Source organism: Danio rerio, chromosome 20 (assembly GCF_049306965.1).
Source record: "Danio rerio strain Tuebingen ecotype United States chromosome 20, GRCz12tu, whole genome shotgun sequence".
NCBI lineage: Eukaryota > Metazoa > Chordata > Actinopteri > Cypriniformes > Danionidae > Danio > Danio rerio.
This window is the reverse complement of record NC_133195.1, coordinates 54804636-54832188: the sequence shown is the minus strand read 5'-3', so window position 1 is coordinate 54832188 and position 27553 is coordinate 54804636. Positions and strand designations below refer to the sequence as shown.

Below are 27553 nucleotides of genomic sequence, written 5' to 3'. Positions count from 1 at the left end.
CAGGTGTGAAAGCACCGGTAAATATTGTCTGGCCGATAATTCCCATAATTGTTATGGGTAGCTCAAACTGTCTGTCAGCAAATGTAGATTAGTACATTTGCACATCTCTGTTCATGCAGATCTGTGCTGCATTCATGTACACACGACACGAGAAAGTAGGCATGGGACGATAACGGTTTTAAGGTATACCGTGGTTTTAAAACCGGCAAAATTTTCTGTAATACCGTTCCTAAGGTATGAGCAAGATATTTTATTTACATTTATTTTAGGACAGCAGAATATCCAAAGATGCCATTTTAAATTGTGAAGAAATCTGTGTTTTTGAAACTAATGAAGACGGCAGATATCAATGATTCATTTGCATTATTTAACCTGACATGTTTATTGCTCTAAAATATTATACATCTTTCAAAACATTAAATATATTGTGTTGAAAGGGGGAACAAGTTTTGTTTTTTTACTCAGACATTTATTTATTTATTTTTTTGTTTATATTTTTAGGGGTTTTTCACATTTATTGGGATAGGACATTGGAGATTTACAGACAGGAAAGTGTGGGGAGCAGAGATGGTGGAAGGGTCCGCAAAGGACCTCGAGCCGGGAATCGAACTCGGGTCGCCGTGAGCACCCCGGTGCTATGTGTCGACGCACAAAAAACTAGGCCATAGGCGCTTACGTGCAAAAATATTTAAGAGCAGTAATCAGAATACTGTGAAATCGTCATATTTTTATCCAAGGTTATCATACCATCAGAATCTTATACCAACCCATGCCTACGAGAGAGAGAGAGAGAGAGAGAGAGTGATAGCAGTAAAAAACAAATGCTAAATCAAAACTTTTATAATCCTGAATCAATATTGGAGTTACCGTACGTTCACACCGAAAGAGGCGAGAGCGTCCAAGGTTGCTCTGGCCGCCCTGGCGACAACGCTGTCTGCCTTCAGCTCCGGCGGTGAGAGCGTCAAAACTCGCTACATTGATCTCGTATTTAAAGGAGCCGTTGCAGCATATCAGTTACATTCCTGCATAAAACAAGCTTTCTAGCGTGAAAATGTTGCGCACGTCTTATCAAATTCATTTAACAATGGAAGATCAAGTTGCGTGTGGTGTGGCTTTGCTCTATTTATCCAATATGTGTCCATATGTCTGAAATATCCTAAAGCAGCAATACTGTTTTGTACCGTCACATCGCGTGAGTTTCCCGCTTTTTAAAAATTAATTTATATAACATTAATGAACATCAGTAACTCGCCAGTAACTTATTTAATGCATCTTCCTGTAAGACAACATTGTAAATCCGGCGACCGCAATCATCAAACCCTTGGGAACAACTGTGGTCGGAACCAAAGTTCACAGGTCTGTGTTCTCTGAACTCCTCTCAAGCGGTGGACGTCTTCATTCTGATTGGTTGCCGCCAATACCATAAGTACCATAAAGTTGACTTGATTTCAACTCTCCTCGACGCCCTTGCCGGAGAAGATGCGCCACGCAGCTCCTCGCCGCTTATCGACACCGGCTCTCATTGAAAATAAATGACTTCCAGCTACTTTGACGCTCTCGCCGCTTTCGGTGTGAACGTACGGTTAGTTTTTCATGCTGGAGGAAGGGACGACACCATGGCTGAAGTCTTTCTTTTTGGCTGCATTTACACTGCACTGTTCAAGTGACTCAATTGCGATTTTCTTCTCCAGTCATGTGGCACAGATGGGATATGGCCCATGTACGTTTAAGCAGGAACAAATCACATGGATTCCGATTTACTCAAATCAGATTCAGGCCTTGTTCATATGTGGATATGTATTGGATCTGTGTCCTCGTGTCTGCAGTGTAAGCAGGTAGATCGGATTTTCACCTTTTCAATAGAGAAAAGAGCACTCTTTATTTATCAGCTGATATTCAGCGCCTGCTCTTTTTTTTCCTGGTCATTGCGCCTTTGCTGTGTAAATGCAGACCATCGAATACCAGTCACTTTTAAAAGATGATGTAAGCAGGTCAGCAAAAAAAATCGAATAGTCACAAAATCGGAATTGACTATGAAGATCTGCAGTGTAAATGCAGCAGACAGGTAATGTTTGGTGTTAAAACTATTTTAGCCACGCATAACTGATGTAGATTGTGTTGTTATGAATGGGTTATATGCACAGAAGTGTTGTGCAGCCTAGAGTTGGGCGATGTTGACCAATTTGGCATCATATGATGTCTAATATGAAGCATTGTGATGGACAATGGCATCGTCGTCATAGGTGGCGGTGAATTATTTGTAGCCTACCTCTTTAACTAGCTGACCCGCACGGTCTTTGTTTTACCCAAAACCAAATCATAAATAAATAAAGATAGTTACACACATATAGCCACCTGTCAGTCATTTTTTCCGCAGGACTCTGGCATGAATAGGCAGAGTGATCTGTGTCGTTATAATGGCGTCCACAAACTTGGTTGGTAAAATACACAGCCAACAGGAGCAAACCAACGGTATCTGAGGTTTTGGCTTCAAGTACAAGCGTGACAGCGAAAGGCTGAAGCAGTGTACTGACACTGTGACACGCTCCCTGATAGATTCAAAAGACAGAAGAGTCTGTAGATAGATTAAATATCACGTTTAACAACTATAGTGAGACGTGATCCAGTGGTACGTCCATAGTTGGACTTAACCAATAGGTGAGGTAAGCAGCTGCTTTGGGCCCCGGGGAATTAGGGGCTCCGACCAATGCCAAGAAGCCTATATTAATCATACATCTCTCTTAGACATTTTCTATCATATGTTTTTAAAATCTGTATATAAGCGTTAAGATTTTAACGTTATCATTTTTTTTTTTTTAAATCCGGGGCCTCTCATGAATAATGGAACATTCCTGCCATACTGCACATGCGCGAGGTGTGCGTGTATTCCATAGCTCTCGATTTGCAACTGTTCTTGTATTGAGACACTGTAAAAAGAGTAACCGTGCTTGTGCTTACCTGCAGATTAAAGGCTTCAGCAGCGTGTGGCCAGCGAGCAGGACTGATCATGGCTCTGAGCGAGGACTTCACTGAGCTCCAGACCCTCAGCAATGGCAGATCCTCCAGCATTTTCCCCACCACAAACACACCTGTAGACCCGGAGGAGGAGGAGGAGCAGAGCGTTTCTGCATGCACACAGCCCAATGAACACACACAGATGATGCAGACAGGTGTTGTATAAATTTTAAAACTGTATAAGATGCCACAATCGTTTCATCTCGATTCATGATTTTTCATAATCGCTAGAAGCTAAAATCGAAACTGAATTTTGATGAATTGCAGAGCCCTAATCAGGATAGCGGGAGGCAGATGCAAAGCGAGTCAAATCAGCCAGAAAACATGACTGAAGAGATAACTGTGTGCTCTTCTTGATAATTAGACAGAGCGAGTCATTTCATTATCATTTTTTCACTTGGCTGTGAACTGAATGCCAGTGGTGTCAGTAAACTGAATTCAATTCAATTCAGCTTTATTTGTAAAGCGCTTTTACAATGTAGATTGTGTCAAAGCAGCTTCACATAAATGCTCATAGTAACTGGATCAGGGTAGTTCAGTTTTTAGTGTTTAAGTTCAGTTAAGTTTAGCTCAGTTCAGTGTGATTTGAAGTCATTACTGAGAGTTCAAACACTGAATAGCAAATTCAACGATGCGTAGCTCTACCGATCCTGAACCATGCAGGCCAGTGGCGACGGCAGAGAGGGAAAAAAAACTTCATCAATAGGAGAGTGAAGAAAAAAAACCTTGAGAGAACCAGACTCAGTTCGGCACGACCATTTTAATTTCTCCGCTGGCCAAAAGTTTTGTGCAGAGCTGCAGTTTCAGCGGTGGAGGCTGGAAGCTGGCCTCAGCGAAGACTCGTCTGTCGCTGTAGCGTCACTGGAATCAGTCTCATACTCTCTGAATAGTGAAGTTTCATAAGGTTTATGTTTTTAGCTACATGCTTGCTTTTATCCATGACTGACCTATAATGTTATATGGCACAAAATAATTCAAGAGCATTCAGAAATTTGATGCTCTTTTTTTTTTTTTTTTTTTTTTTTTTTTGCGCTATCACAGTTTAATCACATCGGGAAAACTGAACTTTTATTTTCTGGTTTTGTTCCGGAAATTATTAATTTACAAATTAAGCACTGCACAGAGCCATCAAGGCAAGGCAAGTCTTTTAATGGCTCGTTTCCACTGACTGGTACAGTACAGTTCTGGTCACCTTTATCAAGCTTGCGTTTCCCCCACAAAGGGTACCCTTTTGGTGGGCGTGGTGTATGATCATGCTCGCTCAAATAAATGTCTAGAGTAAAGCTGTACGGGTCGCTTACATATCAGATGCTTTACACACATTAATACTTGTTTATAAATGTTTATTACTAACTTTTCTATGAACATGATTATAACTGCAGATCAATGACAATAGCCTACTGTAACGTCTGTAATTATATTAAATAAATACATAAATGCAACATCTATGATTACATACAGCCCCTTACAGTCTCCGATATATTATTAATTACAGAAAAACTACACACATCATACATTTAGTACTTATTTGAGTTCAAAAACACACGCAATATAGACTACAGTCAGCGCAAACCTCTCATCTGTGTCTGTAATCTTCAGCAGCACATGTAAGCTCTGTTAGATAGTCATTTTGTCATTCCCAGTTCATAATAATCCAAAAGGCGAAGGTATTCATGGCAGTTTGTTCATGATTCAGGTTGCTAAAACAATTTTGCTCCTGTGTTATGACGGCTTCTCCTTTTTTTCCGCGCTTCACTCTCGCGCTTGTCCTTTTCTTTCTGAATGGATCAGATGACGTAGACACCTCAGTAATCACGCACACGATATTATCATCATCTCAGAGAAGTTCGTTATATCAAATAAAGACGTGATCGCGAGCTCCCGGAAGAAAGAGAATAACGCTCGCACTTTTAGACGGGCTCCTAAAGCAACAACAGCACACGGCAGATTTTTCTTCTTGGCTTTGTGTCTGTTCATCAAGACGACGAAAAGGTTTCTTTGAGCTCTGGTCATCCATGGCTAGTTATTATATGCATATAGTATATCTATGTAATGTCTCGGCTGTGTATTTGAACATGGCGGATCCTTTGTTTACATTATGTGTAGCTCCACGAGCTCGTGACGTATCTCTGTAACCAATCAGCGCTCAGCTGCGCTTGTAGCTCCACCTCTTGGTACCCTTTCTCGATTTTGGTGCCGAAAAAGTGGTACGGTTTGGTTCGGTACACGTATTGACAGTGGAAATGGCCATAAAAGCGTACCGAACAGTACCGTAACATACCACTTAGTGGAAACAGGCCATTATAAAGCACATTTCATACACACTGGCAATTCAATGTGCTTCACATAAACATGAATAAAAGAGATGTGTATAAGAAAATAAAGCAAATGATTAAAAACAATTATAAACAGATGAAAATGTGTTAAACAGGTGATAAAAGAATGAAAAAGAAGAGAAAAACGTAATAGTGTGATCTGTGGGCCATAGCACAGTGCTCATTCAGTAAAGGCACAGCTAAACAAATGTGTGTTCAGTGTTGATTTGAATGTGAGCCATCCAGATTTTGACACTCTGTTGAAGTCTGTGAGAAACTCACACCTGAGCAATGCACATGACTTCATTCTCCATATGAGAGGATTCTTTAAGCCGCAGCGCCAAATAAGCCTTTTATATAAAGTATTAAACACATTTCAGTAGTTCAGCTCTTTCTGTCACTTTCATTTTATTCCTATTACACACAGCTCATCTTTCAGGTTTGTTTTGTTAAATTTTTATGTCTGTTTTGTTCCATGCTTCAGTTCCATGTCAACAGCTCCTTTAGAAATATTATTCCCTAGAAAAACCATGATAATGTGTTCCCTACTTATTTTCCCCACTGTATCAGTTCCTCAGGGTTACATTACACTCCCTGCTGTACTTTTTCACACACAAAACAAGGAAATTAACAAAAATATTCAAAAACATCATATATTTCATGCTTTATAAATACAGCAGAAGTCAGAATTACTAGTCCCCCCCCCCCCCCCCCCCTTTTTTTAAATATATTTCCTAAATTATGTTTAACAGAGCAAGGAAATTTTCACAGTATGTCTGATAAAATACCACTGTTACACAATAACTTGCCTAATTACCCTAACCTGCCTAGTTAACCTAATTAACCTAGTTAAGCCTTTCAATGTCACTTTAAGCTGTATAGAAGTGTTTTAAAAAGATCTAGTCAAATATTATTTACTGTCATCATGGCAAAGATAAAATGAATCAGTTATTAGAAATGAGTTAATAAAACTATTATGTTTAGAAATGTGTTAATAACTCAGGGGGGTGAATAATTCCGACTTCAACTGTATATCAGTATATATTGTGATATGATTATATTGATACATATTGCGATATGAATATAATTTTACCAGATGAATTGAACAGCTCTATTTGGAAAGAATTCATTCATTCAGATCTACTGACATGATCAAGTCTTTTTCTATACAGTGCATCTGCATACATTATAATAAACGATAAGCAAAAATAAATAAACAGGGCTCCAGTCTGAAGAGTCTAACAGTGTTCAAGTACAGAAATGTATGGTATAAATAATTTTAAAATGATTATATTTAATAATATCTTCATCTTTTAATAAATAATCTAATCCTGCAATGTGACTATTGCAGATACATGCATTGTGATATCGATGCTCAAACGATAAATTGTTTAGCCCTATATTTAGTATAGGTTTTGCCATGAGTTTTGCTAATACTGCTGATATGACATTAAAACATGAATGAATGAATGAACAAACTAATAAATAAATAAGTGATTGAATGGATGAAAGAATGAATGAATATATTAATACATGAATGAATGAATGAATGAACAAATAAATAAATATACGAATTAATGAATAAATGAATGACTAGATTAATGAATACATTAATGAATAAACAAATAAATGAATGAATGGATAAATGAATAAATAAACAAATGAATGAATGAATGAATGAATGAATGAATGAACAAATGAATAAAATAATAAATGAGTGAATGAATATATAAATTAATGAATCAATGAATAAAATATGAATAAATTAATAAAAAAATAATAAAAAAATTTGAATGAATTATAAATAAATGAATAAAAAATACATGAATTAATAAATACATGAATAAATAAATGAATGAATGAACAAATAAATGAATGAAGGAATGAATGAATTAATTAATATATAAATACATGAATGAACGAATAAATGATTGAATAAATGATTGAATTAATAGATTAATGAATGAATGAACAAATGAATGAATGAATTAATATATAAATACATGAATGAATGAATAAATAAATAAATGAATAAATGAATGAATGAATGAACAAATGGATGGATGGATGGATGGATGAATGAATAGATTAATGAATAAATGAATCAATGAACAAATGAATGAATGAATGAATGAATGAATGAACGAACGGATGGATGGATGGATGGATGGATGGATGAATAGATGGATGGATGAATGAATGAATAGATTAATGAATAAATGAATCAATGAACAAATAAATGAATGAATGAATGAATGAACAAACGAATGGATGGATGGATGGATGGATGAATAGATTAATGAATAAATTAATCAATGTACAAATAAATGAATGAATGAATGAATAAACAAACAAATTAATGAATAATTGATTGATTGAATGAATGAATAATATAATGAATAAGTAAAATTAAAATAAAAATAAAAAATTGAATGAATAAATAAATAAATGAATAAATAAATAAATACTTGAATAAATGAATAATTAAATGAACAAATGAAAGAAGGAATAAATAAATGAATGAATGAATGAATAAAATTAAAAATTTAATAAACGAATGAATGAATGACATTTTTTAATAAAAATTGAATGAATGAATAAATAAATGAATAAATAAATACATGAATGAATGAATAAATAAATGAATAAATAAATAAATACATGAATGAATGAATAAATAAATGAATCATTATTCATTCATTCATTTTCTTTTCTGCTTAGTGGCTTTGAATAAATGAATATGAAACACAACACTCCATAAGCATTCAAGTTTGGTAAAAATGTATTTTTCCCTCCACACAGGCCAGAACGGCGGACTCAAAAGCACACGTCTGTCTTCTTCCTCATCATCATCATCACAGCTCACAGATGCTCAGCGATTGGCTGTTCTGCTGCCCAATGCTCTGCCTCCGGGTTTCTGTGTGTGCTGCTCGCTCTGTTGTAACGGGAACCAGCAGGATTGTGCTCTCTTCCAGAGCGCCGTGCCGTCCGCTGCCCTCCACATGGGCTCCTGCTGCGTCCAGGGCGTCCCCTGTTTCTGCATGCAGCATCACTGGCCGGAGCATCTGCAGAACCAGCCCAACATGGCCACGCTGAGGTGAGCACTACGCTTTGGTTGGTAGTAGTTATGCTCTGGTCTTTTAAATGTAATGCATACATCGTCAGCACACAATACATCGAACACCAATTCATGGCAGGTTACTTCATAACAACATAGCACACGAAAGACAAACTCTCTGTCAGAGTCCTGCTCTGAAACGTGTGGGTCTGCGGGTCTGCAGCTGGATGTATCTCCACTGATACACATATAGACAGAATAGACTCCTGTGAGCCATAATCATAGGAACACACCAACAAGCTGCTTCGAGTGGATTGGAGAGAGAGAGAAGAGAATACCTGTCAAATTATAATAACAAAAAATGCCTACCGAACTGTGACGAGAGAACCAAACGTTTTTTATTTTTATCATGAATCGCCCGTTTCCCATGTGTGATGTAGTGTAGTCTGGCGGAGCGTGAGCAGTGATTGATGGCTTTTGTTGAGTGAGAAAGAGAGATCTGACATGTACCAGTCTGGGGTCGAGTCTCCTGTTGAACTCTTCCCGACACGCTTCATTTACCTGAACACACGGATCCTCCTCACCAGGTGCAACACGCTTTCACGTTAGGATGTGCTGGGTGTAATTGGGTACAATTATAAATAAATGAATAAAAGAATGAATGAATGAATAAATTAATATATAAATATATGAATGAATGAACGAATAAATGAATGAATCAATGAATAGAATAATGAATAAATAAATAGATTAATAAATGAATGAATGAATAAAAAAATAATGAATAATTGAACGAATAAATGAATGAATCAATGAATAAATAAAAAAATTTTTATAAAAAATTTGAATGAATGAATAAATAAATGAATAAATAAATACATGAATGAATGAATAAATAAATGAATACATAAATAAATTAATAAATAAATGAATGATCGATAAACTAATAGATTAATGAATGAATGAATGAATGAATTAATATATAAATACGTGATTGAATGAAAAAATAAATAGTAAATAGATTAATTAATAAATTATTATTACGTATGTAGAACGTATGAATGAATGAATGAATGAATGAATAGATTAATGAATAAATTAATGAATGAACGAATAAATGAATGCATGAATGAATGAATAAACAAATAAATTAATAATTGAATGAATGAATGAACGAACGAATAAATGGATGAATCAATAAAAAAATGAATGAATAAAAAAATTGAATGAATGAATAAATAAATACATGAATGAATAAATAAATGAATACATGAATGAACAAATGAATAAACAAATGAATGAATGAACGAATGAATGAATAAATGAATTACTATATAAATACATGAATGAATGAATGAATGAATGAATAAATTAATTACTATATAAATACATGAATGAATGAATGAATGAATGAATGAATGAATAAATTAATGAAAGAGAGATCTGACATGTATCAGTCTGGGGTCGAGTCTCCTGTTGAACTCTTTCTGACACGCTTCATTTACCTGAACACACGGATCCTCCTCACCAGGTGCAACACGGTAAAACCAGAGACCGCTTTCACGTTTGGATGTGCTGGGTGTAATTGGGTACACACAAAAATTTTTAAACGTAAAAATAAGTACAGTGATTACGTTTCATTTGTTAAAGTTCACACTTAGCTGACGATTGATTATAAAGCTTGTTTGGCATGCCGGGAGAGAGCCCTGAGCTCATAAGATCCTCGAGCTCGGGGCTCCCTCCAGTCTGCAAAGCGTGAGGGGTGTTTGAGCTCAGGTAGATCTCGGGAACTCCCCTGCTGTAGTAGCTGATGAATAGATAGTGATGGCTCTTTAGAGCTAACTACTTACTAGGAGCATGTCTATGATTTGGATTAGTCAATTAGATTGCATGTTTTTGGACGGTGGGAGGAAACTGGGGATCCCAAGGGAAACCCATGTGAGCACGGGGAGAACGTGTAAACTCCGCACAGAAACAGCGGCTGGCTTGGTAAGGACTAGAACCAGTGACGTTTTTGCTGTGAGGAAACAGTGCTAACCATTGGGCCACCATGCCACCCATCTAAAAAAGGAAGAGGAGTAGGGGTGGAAGGGGGGATTCTTCAAAATGAATCATGTCAACGCCACAGCCTACCTGAGTATTGTTGCTGACCATTTCCATCCCTTTATGAGCACAGTGTACTCATCTTCTGATGGCTACTTCCAGCAGGATAACGCACCATGTCATAAAGCGTGAATCATCTCAGACTGGTTTCTTTAACATGACAATGAGTTCACTGTACTCAAATGGCCTCCACAGTCACCAGAGCTCAATCCAATAGAGCATCTTTGGGGTGTGGTGGAACGGGAGATTTGCATCATGGATGTGCAATCATGAGCAAAATCTCTGTGGAATATTTCCAGTGGCTTGTTGAATCTCTGCCATGAAGGATTAAAGCTGTTCTGAAGGCAAAAGTGGATCCACCCCGAAACTAGTAAGGTGTACCTAATAAAGTGGCCGGTGAGTGTAGTTATTAAGGTTAAATTTAGTTTGGTTTAGGTACTGAGTAGAGAATATTGAATAAGATCATTCAAAACATGTACTTTATATGTGCTAATAAAGAGCCAATATCTAAATAAGAGGCACTTGTAAATAAGCCACGAGGTAATAGTTCACACCGAGATGCTTTTTGCTCATGTTTTTCGTCGACGTTTAACGCCTCGTGGCTAAATAAAGAGCACCAATGTGATCGTGCAAAACTGCAGGTGTAAAAGAGTCATTTTTAAAGAGACGCCTCATGCTCGTTTTTTTGTTTTGACACTCCGCGTCTTAAACTTCTTCACCAATTAGATCGGCACTTTTGTTCACGTGCACGGAGCTCCTGAAGTTAAACTGTCCATGCGAGCGCACATTGAAGAAGTTGCCCAGAGGCGATATGAACGTGAAGCTGCTCATCACACTGGTGAACAATAATCATCTCATCATTGCTAGAGCTGGAGCTGCTACTTGAACCATCCATGCTTGTTCGAAACGCCAGAAACTTTAACGGCCCGTTCACATGGGGTGTCAACGCTTCTTATTCACTTTTAATGGGTGACGTCAAGCATTGCCGAACTGAATTGTGAGTCCGTCAGCGCTTGAAAAGTCGAGAGGTCCCAACTTTTTTGGCGCCGACGGACTCACAAGCGTCATCCAATCAGATCGCTGTATGCAAATACACCAGCTCAGACAGTAGCCGATTGCGGACTAATTTCATTGGCTGTCGCTGCTATGACGATCACGTTAGCCCCAACTTTAGGCTGAAGCCTTGGCTGCATCCGAAACCGCATACTTCCATACTATGTAGTACTCCAAAATCAGTATGCGAGCCGAGTAGTACGTCCGAATTCATAGAATCCGAAAATCAGTATGCGAGAAGCACCCGAATGACTTACTACTTCCGGCGAGATTCTGAAGTGCGCAACCCATGCACGCTGCGCTATCCCATGATGCCCCGCGAGATAATTAATGAATGGGAGTGAAGCGATACAACTGACGCAGGTGGATTACGTGACCATGACAAAATGGTGGATGTAGTACATATGTCCGAATTACGTTCATACTGCACACAGTCATACTGTATAGAGCGTACTTTTCTAACGGCCGAGTAGTACGTTTAAATTCAAATGCAGTACCTACTGAGTAGTAGATGGTTTCAGGCGCAGCCCTTGTGTGAATCGGGCGTAACAACAAGCGTCTCAACTTTCTTCTTCTTCTGTGTTACAAGCATGTGTCAGAGCATAGATATATACACTAGATATCGCATATGGACCCTGAGCATGCGTCAATAGCGCCGCCACATTGGTACAGTGCTCCCAGGACAAGTGTCACTCAACCGCACTAGTCAAGACAGTGTTATTACGTGAAGATGCTGGACTTTAGCGCTGTCTACGGGTGTAGTAACGAGCAAACAAAGAAAACAAAGCACAAAGGCAGAACAATTCATAGGTAATATTAAGTTTTTTACGTTTTTGTATGTTCTGAACTTTTGTGCTAATCAGGTAACGTTATTGATGATAATACAGTCACTTACTGCATTCACCCTACGGCAAAGCAGCTCCAACTCGCACTAAACACTCGGCTTATGCTAGTTTTGTTGAATAAACTCAGCAAACAATGCAAAAGAAATATGACAACGAGATGCTGCGCTGCCAGAAACTTGTATTATTGTCGGCTAGTGAAGGAGTCGTTCATAACGGAAATTCATTCACAAACGAATCGCTCCCTCCGTCAGTATGAGAAGTGAAAGCAGGAGAGGAGGTGTGTTTCAGGACATGATTAGATCAAGTTTAACAGGGAGGGTGGATAGTACATTTCTGTACACACAAACACAAGCTTTTTGTCAGGAAAAAAAGCCATCAATGTAGAAAAGTGATGTAAAATTATAATTTTCGTGATTAAAAAAAAAATTGCATACTAACATCCAGGAAAACTCCCGATCATAGACATGTGTATATGTGTATATCTCTGGCTTTGGATGGCCACAGTCCTTCACTGTGCCTTGGTCTCGCATTCATTTCAAAGGAGCGCTACCCTGTAGCAAGATGGCAGCTCTATTGACGCATTCCTTCCAATAGTCAACAACAGGGTAGGCGACATCTAATGTATATATCTATGGTGTCAGAGACTTAAATTTAATATCATTGCACCCTGAGCATCTGTTTTTCATTAAAGGGCACCTATGGTAAAAAATCTACTTTTCAAGCTGTTTGGACAGATCTGTGTGTTGGTATAGTGTATAGACCGTCATACTGGGGTGATATAAACACACCCAGTCCTTTTTTTTCAATTTAGCTACAAAAAAAAGGGTCAGCCAATTGGAGCTGTTTTCAAATCAATCGCACCATTACGTAGGTGTGCGATCCCCCCGCCCACCGAATTGATTGACGGCTGCGCGCATTAACATGTTCCGGTAGTCGCGTGTATATGTCAACAAGACCAGGCAGACATACGCAAAGCAACCGAGAATAAAAGGTCTGTTCTGTTCGCTGGGATCAGCAATCATCATCAAATGTGATTAAGAGTGAGTTTCACATGTTTAAAGTGTTTTAAAACAGAGTATGTGTGTAATTAATTACAGCGTTTTACTTCAGCTTTACTTCATCAGCACAGCCGCGTGTCAGAACAATTATAAAAGAAGACGCTTCAATCCCGGTTTGTGGAAGTTAAAGCAGGTTTATTTTGTACATTAGCATAAGAGATATCCACACTTGAGGTTAGCCTTAACTAGGCTAAGCGCGCTCTGTCTGTCTGCCTGCCTGTGTGTTTGTGTCATTAGCGGTGTGTGTGTGTGTGTGTGCGCGTAACGATATTGTGTGTGACTCATCAATGCAACTTCACAATACTGATTAGCAAAGGTTAGTTCTTACTGTAGTATCTCACAAACGCTACGTGAGACCTTCTTCCTTTAAGTCTGTCTGTTGTCTGACGCAGCTGAGGGAGGAGGCATGTAGAAACAGTGGGCGGGAAAGAATCGTCTTAAAGGCGCAGTACGACAAAACCACCCCCTGCTGGAAATCAGTATAAAAGAGCATCTTGTAAAAGGTATAATGAAAAATCTGATGGGTATTTTGATCTGAAACTTTATATACACATTCTAGAGACGCAAAAGACTTATATTAAATCTGAAAAAAGGGGTAACCTAGGTGCCCTTTAAGCGCCATCTACTGTCAAGGAGTGATACTGCATACTCGCCGCAAAGGAAAATCGCTCTGGTTTGAAAGCAGAAAAACGTCTCAAAAGGCTGACGATAAATGCAAACGGAAAGCGGCGTGTACGAGCCTTTACTCTTAACATTTTTTAAGTGTTTATTTGTTTATAAGGCTCAAATTTTAAAGAATTAAAAGAGTTTTCTATTTATATTAATTAGTATTGAGTCAAGTAATAAAATGACTTGAGTAATTAGGTTACTTTTTAAGACAAATGTAATTTAAGTACAATTTTGATGACGTAATTAAGTAATATTTTGGTTGAGCTGAGCCAACACTGGTGCTGGTGATGTTTTGGTGCTTATTTAATTATTGAAGCATCAGGTTTGTTGTGATCGGTTGGTTTTGTTAGCACTTGCACTTTCATTTAGGCCAGAAACAGTGGTAAACGGTGGAAACTTGTCTTGTCTTGTGTAAGTCAACAGATGCTTCAGTCGAGCAGTTCAGCTCCTATTCAGGAGGATGTTTGATCAACGTCAGACAGAAACTTTGATAGATCTGTCCTGATGTTTAGAGAATTACAGAAGCTTCCAGGCCTTTGTTCAACTCAAAGGAAGATATTCGTGAAACATAAAGAGCTGTGTGTGTGTGTGTGTGTGTGTGTGTGTGTGTTGTGTGTGTGTGTGTGAGTGAGTGTGTGTGTTTGTGTGTGTGTGTGTGTGTGTGTGTGTGTGTGTGTGTGTGTGTGTGTGTGTGTGTGTTTGTGTGTGTGTGTGTGTGTTTGTGTGTGTGTGTTTGTGTGTGTGTTTGTGTGTTTGTGTGTGTGTGTGTGTTTGTGTGTGGTGTGTGTGTGTTTGCTTAAATATGTGTTGTTGCTTTTTGCATCTCTCTGTGTGTGTGTGTGTTTGCTTAAATATGTGTTGTTGCTTTTTGCATCTACGTGTGTGTGTGTGTGTGTGTGTGTGTGTGTGTGTGTGTGTTTGCTTAAATATGTGTTGTTGCTTTTTTGCATCTACGTGTGTTTGTGTGTGTGTGTGTGTGTGTGTGTGTGTTTGCGTGTTTGCTTAAATATGTGTTGTTGCTTTTTTGCATTTACAATTGTGTGTGTGTGTGTGTGTGTGTGTGTGTGTGTGTATGTGTGTGTGTGTGTGTGTTTGTGTTTGTGTGTGCGTGTGTGTGTGTGCGTGCGTGCGTGTGTGTGTGTGTGTGTGTGTGTGTGTGTGTGTGTGTGTTTGTGTGTTTGTGTGTGTGTGTTTGTGTGTGTGTGTTTGCTTAAATATGTGTTGTTGCTTTTTTGCATCTACATTTGTGTGTGTGTGTGTGTGTGTGTGTGTGTGTGTGTGTGTGTGTGCGCGCGTGTGTGCGCGCGTGTGTGTGTGTGTTTGAATGCATTTGTGTGTTTGCTTCAGCATTTGTGTATGTACACGTGAATGAGTTTTTCAGAGTGTGTGTGCATGTTAGTGAGTGTGAGTTACGTGCTTCAGTGTGTGGATATGTGTGCGTGGTTTCATTTGTTTGTGTGTGGGTGTGTATGCGTTTGTGTGTTTCTGAGTACGATTGTGCATGTACAGGTTTAGTGTGTATGTGTTTGCGTGGGTTGTGCGTGTTTGCATGTGAGTCAGTGTGTGTATGTTTGTATTTGTATTTGCACTTGTTTGTGTTGCTTCTAATTTTGTCTGTGTTTCTCAGAGTGTGTATGTTTGTGTGTGTGTGTGTGTGTGTGTGTGTGTGTGTGTGTGTGTGTGCACTTCTTAGTGTGTGTGTGATTTGTATGTGCATTTATGTGTGTGTGTGAAACAGCTGCAAGCCTCGACCGGCCAACTAGCCTAAAAATGATCTTTGTGTTCTCGATTTCAGGCTGTCATCTTGAGAAGTCTTTACATGTTATCAGGAACAACAACTGTTTAGCTTGTGCCTCTCAATCTCCACCACATAAATCACACGCTGACATCTACATTCGGTTCTAAAGGATAAATGCAAGCTAATCTTCATCTAGACTTTCACCAAATTAATTAATATTATTAAATCTAGGGCTGGGCGATACGGCCAAAAAAATGATCACAATCTTTTTTTCATATCAGATGAAATCGGTAACTCGGGATTCACTGATCCAAATACTTTGATCAGATATCGGTTTGATACCGCATATTTTTGCTGGATTGGGTATCGACCAGCTGGTACCGATCCAAATCTTATCTTGCGCATGCGCTATATTCAGTGTAATTTATAAGCCAACAAAAGCCACGACGGTAGTCTATTATAAGGCACTAGAAAGTTGTCATGTAGGCCTACCATATCCTAAATGTTCTGAAGCCATTCACAGGGTTCGTACGGGTGCTGGAAATCCTGCAAATTGCTTGATTTTTAATATCACAGAAAAAATGACAATGACTAAATTTTTTACGTTAAGTGGCTGTAAACCGTTTATTTATGTTAACCCTCTCAAGGCAGCCGTTGCTGATTTGCAACAGTTAAAAGCATAGATTTTGCCTGTTTTTAAAATTTAATTTGAGCCTGAAAGAGTTCAATTCAAACCAACAAATTAAATTTAATAAAATTTTAATTAATTCGTTTAAATTCAGCCCAAATAAATTGTTTACAGCCACTTAACGTAAAATATTGAGTAAATCCAAGCAATCATCTCTAAATCATTTTTTTCAGTGTATAGTGTTCTCAAGGTTAGAAAAGTGCTTGGATTTTGGATAAAGTGCTTGAACCTGCTTGAATTTGAAGTTACCGGGCTCCAAATCGAGACTATTTTAGTTGCTTATGCGCCCAAACGCTTAGCCATGCAAGCTCAAAATTTATTTGAAAGCATTTGTGCTTAAAATTGTTAGCTAGCTCTCTGCAACTCTCACATGGTTGCCCACTGAAGCTAAGCAGGGCTGCGCCCGGTCAGTACCTGCATGGAAGACCACACGGGAAGGTTGCTGCCGGAAGTGGTGTTAGTGAGGCCAGCAGGGGGTGCTGAACCTGCGGTCTGTGTGGGTCCTCATGCCCCAGTATAGTGACGGGGACTCTATACTGCTCAGTGAGTCATAGGCTGCGTCCAAAACCACATACTTCCATACTATATAGTATGCTAAAATCAGTATGAGCCGAGTAGTACTGTCTGAATTCATAGAATTCGAAAATCAGTACGCGAGAAGCAGCCGGATGAGTTACTACTTCCGGCGAGATTCTGAAGTGCGCATCCCATGCACTCTGCGTTATCCCATGATGCCCCGCGAGAGAATTCATGAATGGGAGTAAAGCGACACAATTGACGCATTTAGGTCACGTGACTATAACAAAATGGCGGATGTAGTATGTTCGATTTCCATTCATACTTTTCACGTTCATACTGTATAGAACATACTTTTCTAACGGCCGAGCAGTACGTTTAATTCAAATACAGTACCTACTGAGTAGTAGGCGGTTTCGGACGCAGCCATGGCCTCCTAACCCTCCCCATATAATAATTGGCTGGTGTGTGGTGTGCGGTCTGGCGCAAGTGGATGCTGCACGCTGGTGGTGGATGAGGAGATCCCCCCCGATTGTGCAAAGCACTTTGGGTGCCCAGAAAAGCGCTATATAAATGTAAGGAATCATCATCATCAGTTTGCATTGCAAAATGTTCACCGAATGTGCATATTTAGGACACATTAACGCAGAATTTTTTTCCTTAAAACACAAAACGCGGCACTTAAAAATAGTTTAAAACAGTTGATATATAACTTATTATTTGTCATCTTAATAGCAACAATGGTCTTTTCATTTGCTGCAATATTAGTTTAATCTTAGTGAATGCAAGCCCTTTTGCGATGGTGAACGCGCTGCAGTTGCACGACTGACAACATTGTGACGAATAAATGAAGGATTGAATATAACGTCTCGTGATTAAAATGTGTGGCAAGCGCTGCTAACTGCAAACTCCATCCCTCAGGCTTTACAGTGAATGCCTCGGACCCATAAGGATTTAATTTGTTACATGAATTTTGATTAGCAATGCACATGAAATATCAAAAACGACTGGTCATGGAAGTTTGGTGGTACACCCAAACACAATCTGACTGTAAGAACGAGACCAAAAACTTACAGATATCCAATAACTGAACTTACATGTATATAATTTGTGTATATGTATATAATTTGTGTATTGCTCTATATCTCGTGTGTTTTAAGCAGTGTGTAAGCGAGGCGCACAACTAACGCACTCTGCGCTGGACTTTGATCTGATCTATTGAACAGTCTTCTATAGTTCCTCAAAATAGCAATGCGCCAGCAATGCGCCTCAACACACCTCCTTTTTTAAACCAGAACGCCTATGGGCGCACATATGAGTGCAAATGCATTTGCTATTTAAACAGCGTGGCGCAAAACGTCAAAACGACTGTTGTGCCAAGCTGAAACTAACAAACAACAATTGCGTAGCGCCTTGCGCCGGGTATATAATAGGGCCCATGGTGTCACTGCACAACATTTAAGACAGTGAGGGAATTAATTACTTAGCCTGCCATGTTTTTTGTTTCAAAATAGCTTAAATGTTTCTTAAAAGAAAATAAATTGTGTTCAGTTGGTTGGAGAAGTAGTTTGTTTTTTTACCCAGACATTTCAAAGGACATATTTTAGAGCAGTAATCACAATACGGTGATTACTGAGCGTAACTGTGGTGCGTGAGGAGCCGCTGAAGATGCCCAGTGAAGATCAAAGCCCACCTGATCCCATAAACCAGCATCAAAGCAAGCAGGACCCAGTCATAACCTCAAATTAGGCCGATGTCTAGCTTGCTTATCCTCGTTTACCAAACAGATTGAAGGGTGAGGGAACAGCTGGAATGCATTACGCTGATCTGGGACCGTCTTGTTTTCGATGCTGACGCTACAGGTGCGGTTATTATTGTGCCGATCAAAGAGAGGATCCTTGCAGAAATTGCACTTGAGTGAATGCTTTTTTGAAGGAAGGATTCTAATAAATAGTGGATTTTTTTTCTTCCCAGAAATGTTTTATTAGGTACTGTCATGTGTTCTGGGTTTCATATACACTACCTGACAAAATATCTCAGTTGTAAGAGCAACAAGTAATAAGTTGGCTTCTAGTTGATCATTTGGAAAAGTGTCAGAAGGTGGATTTTTCTGATGAATCATCTGTCGAGCTGCATCCCAATCAACACCAATACTGCAGAAGACCTACTGGAACCAGCATGGAGCCAAGAGTCTTAGAGAAATCAGTCAAGTTTGATGAAGGAAGGAAGTCATGGTTTGGAGTTACATTCAGATCTGCAGAGTGGATGATCAACACCAACAGCCTGAGGGGTCAAGACATTTGTGCTGCCCGTTACATTACAAACCACAGGAGAGGGACAATTCTCCAGCAGGATAGCGCTCCTGCTCAAACTTCAGCCTCCACATCAAAGCTCCTGAAGGTCAAGCTGCTCCAGGATTGGCCAGCCCATTCACCAGACATGAACATTATTGAGCATGTCTGGGGTAAGATGAAGGAGGCGTTGAAGATGAACGCAAAGAGTCTTGATGAACTCTGGGAGTCCTGCAGGAACACTTTCTTTGCCTTTTCAGAAGACTTTATTAATCAGTGATTTGAGTCTTTGGCTTTCATATGAGCCACTTCTGATACCAAATGACCAACTAGAAGTCAAGTTATTATTTGCTGTTCTTAAAACTTGGATAGGCGACAATATTACTGTCAGGTAGAGTAGATTTTTATATGGCAATGACAGAATTTTTACTGCATTATTAGTGCACTTGATGGTTATACATTATTTTTACTACTGTGTACTTGAGGGAGAATTTGGTTTATTGATTGTTGCTTTATCAAATCACACACATGGTTAGGACACTGTTTTGAATTTTTTAGGGCTTTTTATTTATTTATTTACTTGATAGAAATGTTGCACAATTGCAACAAGGGGAAAAATAAGGGAAATAAAGGCTCATTTTCATGCTAATATTAATAGTAATAATTAATAAATATAATAAATAATATATAAATATATAATAATAATAATAATAATAAATATAGTAAAAAATAATATATATAATAATAATAATAATAAATATAGTAAAAAAAATGAATGTTAGTAAAAAACAATTAGATTAATTGTATTATGATTGTTATTTTGTAGTATTTTGTTTTTATTATGATTGTTTTATTTTTAATATTATTATTGTTATTACTGTTATGCTAGTATGACACATTTATAAACATAGCACCTTATAAAATGCGTTATACAAAGCAAATTGTTTCAAGCCATGAATAATATTAATAATAAACATGTTACATTAAGCACAAAAGTCATAACAAACTTAATATTAAGTTATTTTATTTATTATATGTTTTACATTTTTGCACTTATTTCCAATTAAAATAGCCTAATTGCAACATTTCTATGCTTCATTTATTTTCATGCATTGGTTAAAATGTAGGGATGGTTTGATACCTGCTTTTTATTACAGGTTTGACAAGATGAATGGATGCTGTGTGTATTTTAAATGCATCAGTATGCAAATATTTACTGAGAAGCTGAAAATACCTCCTCATGAGCTGCTTGTGCATAAACAAACACCGTGCCAGGCTTCACTTTGTGCGTATTTTTATTTAATTAAATCCCAGCCATTGTCATTTAATAATTCCTGTAAGCCATATCACCATTTTGCTTTTATAAAAGGTGGAGCTTTTTCCATGGACGTGTGTTTTGATCTATCTTGGCATCTCTCAAAGTCTCTTTCTTTACCTGTCTGTGCAAATTTCCTGCCTTTGCCTTTCATTTCCTCTCTTCCTGCTTCTGATTTCATCTCTCGTTCACACTCAAAACCTCTCTTCTACCTTCAATCGCACACTTTTCTCTAGACGTAGAGCTCATAGTGGAGGTTTTATTGTATTATTATTATTTTTTTTATCAGTGTTGTGTTGCAGAGACTCATGCAACACTGTAACTCATATTAACCTTTACTTTATATCTACAGAATCGTGAGAAAATCGTGATCTTTATTTTAGGCAAAAGAAATGCGATTCTCATTTTAGCCCGAATCATTCAGCTCTAATATATAGACATCAGCATTTTTAATGAGGTCTTAATAAGTAATGTATTTGACTCTCTGATTCCTGTATATACCCTGTCATGGGAATCGCTCCAGCACTAAGGTCGTGAACTTCTCGTTTAGTGCCTAGAAAAAAGAGGCTGGGTTTAGTGAATGAATCAAAGTCTTTAAATCTCTCCGTCAGGCTTTGGTTAAAGTGGCATTAGCCGGAGCATGTCTGCTGTTTGCATCTGGATGTTGTGCGCTAACAAAGACTCTGCCTGAGGTGTGTGCTGCACTAAATGAGTTTGGCCCTGTCTAGACATGCTCCATATCAAAGCAGAGTCTCTGAGCCGGACACACACACTCACTCACTCACTCACTAGGGGTGTCAAAATTAATCGTTTCTTCGGTGCACCGCGATGGACAATTCGGTATCGGTTCAGTAATAATCATAACCGGTTATTACTGACGTCATTTACCTTATATGCGCTCTGTCGTGAGGGAGGCGATTGCGAGTATTTACATCGCTCTAACTACTTAAAACCCATAAACTGTGCACAATTTCACTGTGTGTGTTTGCTGGATCAGTCTTTCACTGACCCTATTTCACTGAGATTGAGAGAATGAAAGAACTTCATTTCTTTCTCTCTCTCTCTCTCTCACACACACACACACACACACACACAGTGGCCCATTTGACCTGCTGGCGTGGCTTTTCTTCTCCTCTCGGCTGTTTTACAGCGTTACTTTTGGATAAAGAAACGAGCGCGTGTCTGCAGAGTTTTCTCCACCGTGTCTATCATACATCAGCTGTGAGATCGCCGCTGCCGCCTGCCGCTTATCATTCATCTGAAGAGCGCAGCGCGCAAGAGCCAATCGCAACCGTTTTTGTTGAGGGTGTGACCAATCAAAGAGGTGTAAGAGAACTAGACAAGGATCAGAAAGTGAGCTGGATGTTTATATTTGTTTATATTATTTGCTAAATGCTCGTTTTGTTTAATGGTACAGTTTATGTTTCTGACTGTTTGTATTAAATGACAAAATTATATTACAAATAATATATAAATATATTCATACATTTTTATACAAGAAATGCTGCTGTGAAGAAAATATAAAAACTGTGTATGAAAAGCATCGTCAATGCACCGAGATATCGAATTGAACCGAATCGATGGCATGATAATCGTAACTAAACCGAACCGTGAGACTAGTGTAGGTTCACAGCTCTATCACTCACTCACTCAATGAGCTGAATCTAGTGAGTCTACAGGCTGTAATGCTAATATACCAGTAATCTGGCTAGTTTGATTAAAGTCGCTTTGGATAAAAGCGTCTGCTAAATGACTAAATGTAAGTGAGTGGAGATTTCAGCAACAGCTACAGTTGAAGCCACAGTTATTAACGCTTTTTAAATATTTCTCAAATGATGTTTAACAGATTCTGCAATTTCTCACAGTATGTCTGATAATATTTTTTCTTCTGGAGAAAGTCTTATTTGTTTTATTTTGGCTAGAATAAAAGCAGTTCTTAATTTTTTTAAAACACTTTTGGCATCCACCTTTGACATTCATCCATCTTTAAGATTTTTGACATTCATCTGTGGCACATATCTTTGACGTCCATCCACTTGATATTCATCCATCCATTACATTTATTTATTTATCCATCCATTTATCCGTTCATCCATCCATACCATTTATCCATCCATCCATTTATCCATTGATCGGTCCATTACATCCATCCATGACATCCATTCATCCATGACGTTCATCTTTGGCATCCATCCATTCATCTGTCCATTACATCTATCCAATTATCCTTGGCAACTATTCTTGTCATCCATCCATGACATCCATCCATCCATGTGATCCATCCATCATCCATCCATCCATCCAACCATGACATCCATCCATCTATGACTTCCTTTGACTTTTTTGACATCTTTGGCATACATCCATTTGACATCAATTCTTTCATGACATCTTTGTCATAGATCTTTGGCATCAATCCATGACATCCATCTGACATACATCCATCTTTGACATCTTTGGCATCAATCTTTGGCATCCATCTATTTATCCATAAATCCATCAATGACATCCATCTTTGGAATCCATCCATTTATCCATTCATCCATTCGTGACATCCATTTATTTATCTATAGAATCATCCATGACATCCATCTTTGGTATCCATCCATTTATCCCTTTAGCCATCCATTACATCCATCCGTCCATGTTATCCATCTTTGGCATTCATCCTTAGTATCCATCCATAGGATCCATCCATAGCATCGATCCAACTATGACATCCATCCGTTCATCCATGACATCCATCCATCTATGAAATTCTTTGAATTTTTTGACATGCATATCTGGCATACATCCATTTAACATCAATCCATCCATCCATCAATCCATGACTTGGCATAGATCTTTGGCATCCATCTTTGGCATCCATCCTTGTGTTCATCAATCTATGCATGCATGCCCTTCATCCATGCCATCTATCCACCCATGGCATCCATCCATGCATCTGTCAATGCATCAATCCATCCATAGCATCCATCCATTATATCTATTCATCCATCTGTGATATATATGACATCCATCCTTGATATCTATCATTGGCATCCATTACTGATATCTTTCCATTCATGACATCCATCTTTTGCATCAATCCTTGGCATCTATCCTTGGCATCCATCCATGGCAACCATCCATCCATGACACCCATCCATCCAACCATGACACCCATCCATCCATTCATGCATCAGTCCATCCATCCATGCATCTATCAATCCATGGCATCCATCCATTCATCCATCCCCCCCCAACACTTATCTGAATAACAATGTATGATATCAGGAAGTGTATTATATCAAAAAAATAGTTTAATTTTAAAATTATGCAATTCATTCATTCATTCATTCATTCATTCATTCATTCATTCATTCATTCATTCCACTTTTGCCATTTTAAAGTTCAATAAAAGTGCAGAGAAACAGGCTAAATCCTCCTGCTCCTCATCTGAACAACAGTGTCTTATATCATGAAGTGTATTATATCCATTAAAGTTTAACTGATAAAAATATGCTCTTGATCTTTCATTCAAACTTTCTTTTCCACATTCATTCATTCATTCCACTTCTTGACATTTTTACCCATTTTGAAGTGAAATAAACGTGCATTGAAGCAGCTTAAGTCCCCCTGACCCTGGTCTGGATGTCAGTGTATCATATCATTGAAGGCGTGTTTTACTCTGCATTCCTCAGCGTGTAGCTCAGGCTGTCGAATGCGTGCAGCGGGAGGCCAGCAGATAATGAAGATGTTTCTTGGACAGCTTGTAACTGTTGGCCACAGTGTTGAAATCCAGCCTCCCTGCCTGCAGTCCATATATCCATGTGTGTCAAAGCGAAGAATGCGGAGATATCAGGACTTGACCTCTCGGCCTCGCAGCACTCGTGGATCCAGCAGATGCATGTGTGCACGTCATTCAAACGCGGGTTTTGGGCTGCTTCTACTGGGATTGTTCAATTCAAGTTTACTTGTATTGACCTTATCCTTGATGTCCGAATGACTGCAGCCTTTGTAATCTTTTTGGCTCAAGGCTTCTGGTCTCATTTACTTCCATACTTGTTTACTTCATACTTGCATTTAGACGTTAAAAACAGTTCGATATGCTGTGTAAGAGCCATAGAATTTGTTAATAGTGCTCCAATCCATGTACAGTTTACACATGTTGATATGCTTAGATGTGTACATTCGCTTATTTCACCCCTACTGTTTGTAAGGGTTTGCTTTACCTTTATTGGACTGTGCTAAGTTATATTACGAGATGCAAAAGTGGAGGAAAAACAGAGCAACACAGTTTTTTGACCTCAGTTTATTGTTATACTACATGAGAAACATCTTTAATTGGAACAAAATTGGAGTCAGTTTATTGTCCGACTGATTTCCTGAAAATTCTGATAGTACATGCACATTGTTTATCACATTACAATCAAAATCAGAAATGTTACAGAGTTGTGTAAAGGGTTAGCAATATATAAAGAGTTAACCTGTGGTTATACAGTATGTAGTCTTCTTCTTCTTTGGCCTTAGTCCCATATGATTGCGGGGTCGGCTCTTTTGGAACAAGTCCTCCATTTGTCGCGGTTTAAGGCTTGGTCAGGATGAAGTCGTGCGGCAACAAGGTCGGCGTGTAGCGTATCAAGCCATCGCTGCTTTGGGCGACCTTTCGGACGTTTTCCTTCAACACTGATGTTGAGGCCGGTCTTTGCAAGAGAGTATTCGCTTGCACGTAGTGCGTGGCCATACCACCGAAGGTGGGCTTCTTGCATTTTGTCTCTGATTGGTGCTACATATCGCTGTCAGATGTCATCATTGCAAACATGATCAAAACGGGTGATTCCGCTGATCTATGGCAGCATTTAGTTTTTATCACAGCGAGACGTCTTTCGGCAGTCTTCTTGATCTGCCAGCATTCAGCTCCATACAGGGCGACGGGACGAACAACTGCTCAGTAGACTTTCGATTTCAGATGATCCTTCATCTGACGGTCACAGAGCACGCCAGTTGTCGCAAGCCATTTTGTCCATGTGGCATTGATCCGCGCAGTGATCTCAGGTCGCAGGTCACCATCAGCTGTAATCACCGATCCAAGGTATTTGAATTTTTTTCGTGCGTGGTATGTCGGTGCCACTGACATTCATTGTGCCATCTTCTTTCGGCTTTGGCGTCAAGTACTCGGTCTTCTTGAAATTTAGTCGCACGCCATGTCGTGCCAGTCATTCGTCCCAGGTCTGGACGAATTGCTCCAAGTCAATGTTATTGTTAGAGGCCAAGAACACGTCATAAGCATAGAGTATTGTGTATGGAGCTGGATGCTGAATGTCTCGAGTAATGGTGTCCATTGGAAGAATGAAAAAAAGCGGAGAAAGGGCGCTTCCTTGGTGTACACCTACTGAGACTTGAAATGGCTTTGACGTTATACATTATGTAGTTTCCTTCTAAAACACATAGCATTTACATATAATAATAAAACCTATTCAATGAAAAACTTGTGTATTTAGATGTTTGTTTGTCCTCGATGTTATCGGACTTAGCGGTTAATTTGCACAAGATACTAATGTAATGTGAACGAATGCATTTGAAGAGTTGAATTGTAGTTATGTGATCAATTGTGCATATGCGTTACTATAAAGATGAGCTTTTAGTTAGTTTTCAACTGAGAGGGTGTGGCTGAGTGTCAGACATTAGCGGGAATTCCAGAGTTTAAGAAAACGTTTGACCTCCTTTAGTGGACTTTGCTATTCTGGGTGCTACTAGAAGCCCTGAGTTGATCTTAAGGAGCGGGTGGGATTGTAGCAAGACAGAAGGTTGGTTGGATAAACATGAGCTAAACTATATTTAGAATTTTCTTGACCTGGTAAGAACTGAATTTTGCAAGTTTATTAATAGCAGGTGCATTACAACCAGTAAACAGCATTACAGTAATCTAGTCTAGAGGTCATAATAGCATGAACTAGCTTTTCTGCTTCTGAGATAGAATGTAGATGCAGAAATGCTTTATTTAAAGTCTTAGTGAACCTGAACCTAAAATAGTTTTTCATGGCAAAGTTGACATTTGCAAGGAATTTCTCACAAGCTATGTTTCCATCTTCCTATTTTTATGCACATTTTGGAATATTGAATAAATAATGCCTAATGGGATGCCAAGATGTGCATTTGGAAAACTGAGTCGGATGAACGTTTAAGGTGATAAGAATAAATGTGCATAAACTTTGGCTTAGTCCCTTATTTATCAGGGGTCGCCACAGCGGAATGAACCACCAACTATTCCAGCATATGTTTTACTCAGCGGGTGCCCTTACAGCTGCAACCCAGTACTGGGAAACACCCATACACTTTCGCATTTTCACACACACTCTCTCTCACTTAGCCAAATTAGCCAATTTAGTCCAATTCCCCTATAGCGCATGTGTTTGGCCGTTGGGGGAACAGGAGCACCCAGAGGAAACCCACACCAACACAGGGAGAACATGCAAACTCCTGATGGAAACACATTTACTGAATAAGAACCTGAAGTTACTGACACCTTTAGTTCAGTATGTTGATGTGCTTCCGACTTATATGGAATATTAAGTAGGGGGCGTGGATTTTTTGTGCTGACAATTTTTGGGATTCAAAGCTGAATCTTTCACATAATTATTCCAGTCTTTAATGTCACATAGTCCTTCAGAAATCATACTCGTGTATTGATTTGATGGTTAAATAAGTAAATAAATATCTAAAATTATTGTCATTGTTAAAAATAGTTAAACTGCCTCATATGTTTGTGGAAACCATTAAAACATTTTTAGGATTCTCAAAAAACACTGTTCATTTTCACAATGTCACTATAGCTGACTAAAAGTATCATGTTATGTAAACTATTTCATCATTTTCAACCTTTAAAGTGTATTTTGTACATATCTGG

At 38.6% G+C, this 27553-nt stretch overlaps 2 protein-coding genes across 4 annotated transcripts in view; both read left to right on the top strand.

Annotated features, from left to right (window-relative positions):
* mia3 (MIA SH3 domain ER export factor 3) overlaps window positions 1-27553 on the top strand; it is a 449969-nt gene that overhangs the window by 283959 nt on the left and 138457 nt on the right. The window lies entirely within an intron of this gene.
* Window positions 1-27553, top strand: part of disp1 (dispatched homolog 1 (Drosophila)) — a 156622-nt gene that overhangs the window by 93592 nt on the left and 35477 nt on the right. For all 3 annotated transcript variants that reach the window (XM_017352523.4, XM_073933194.1, NM_212800.1), the window contains 2 exon segments: window positions 2965-3170; window positions 8133-8427. In XM_017352523.4, coding sequence (XP_017208012.1) covers window positions 3008-3170; window positions 8133-8427 — 458 coding nt within the window. In that variant the 5' untranslated portion in view covers window positions 2965-3007.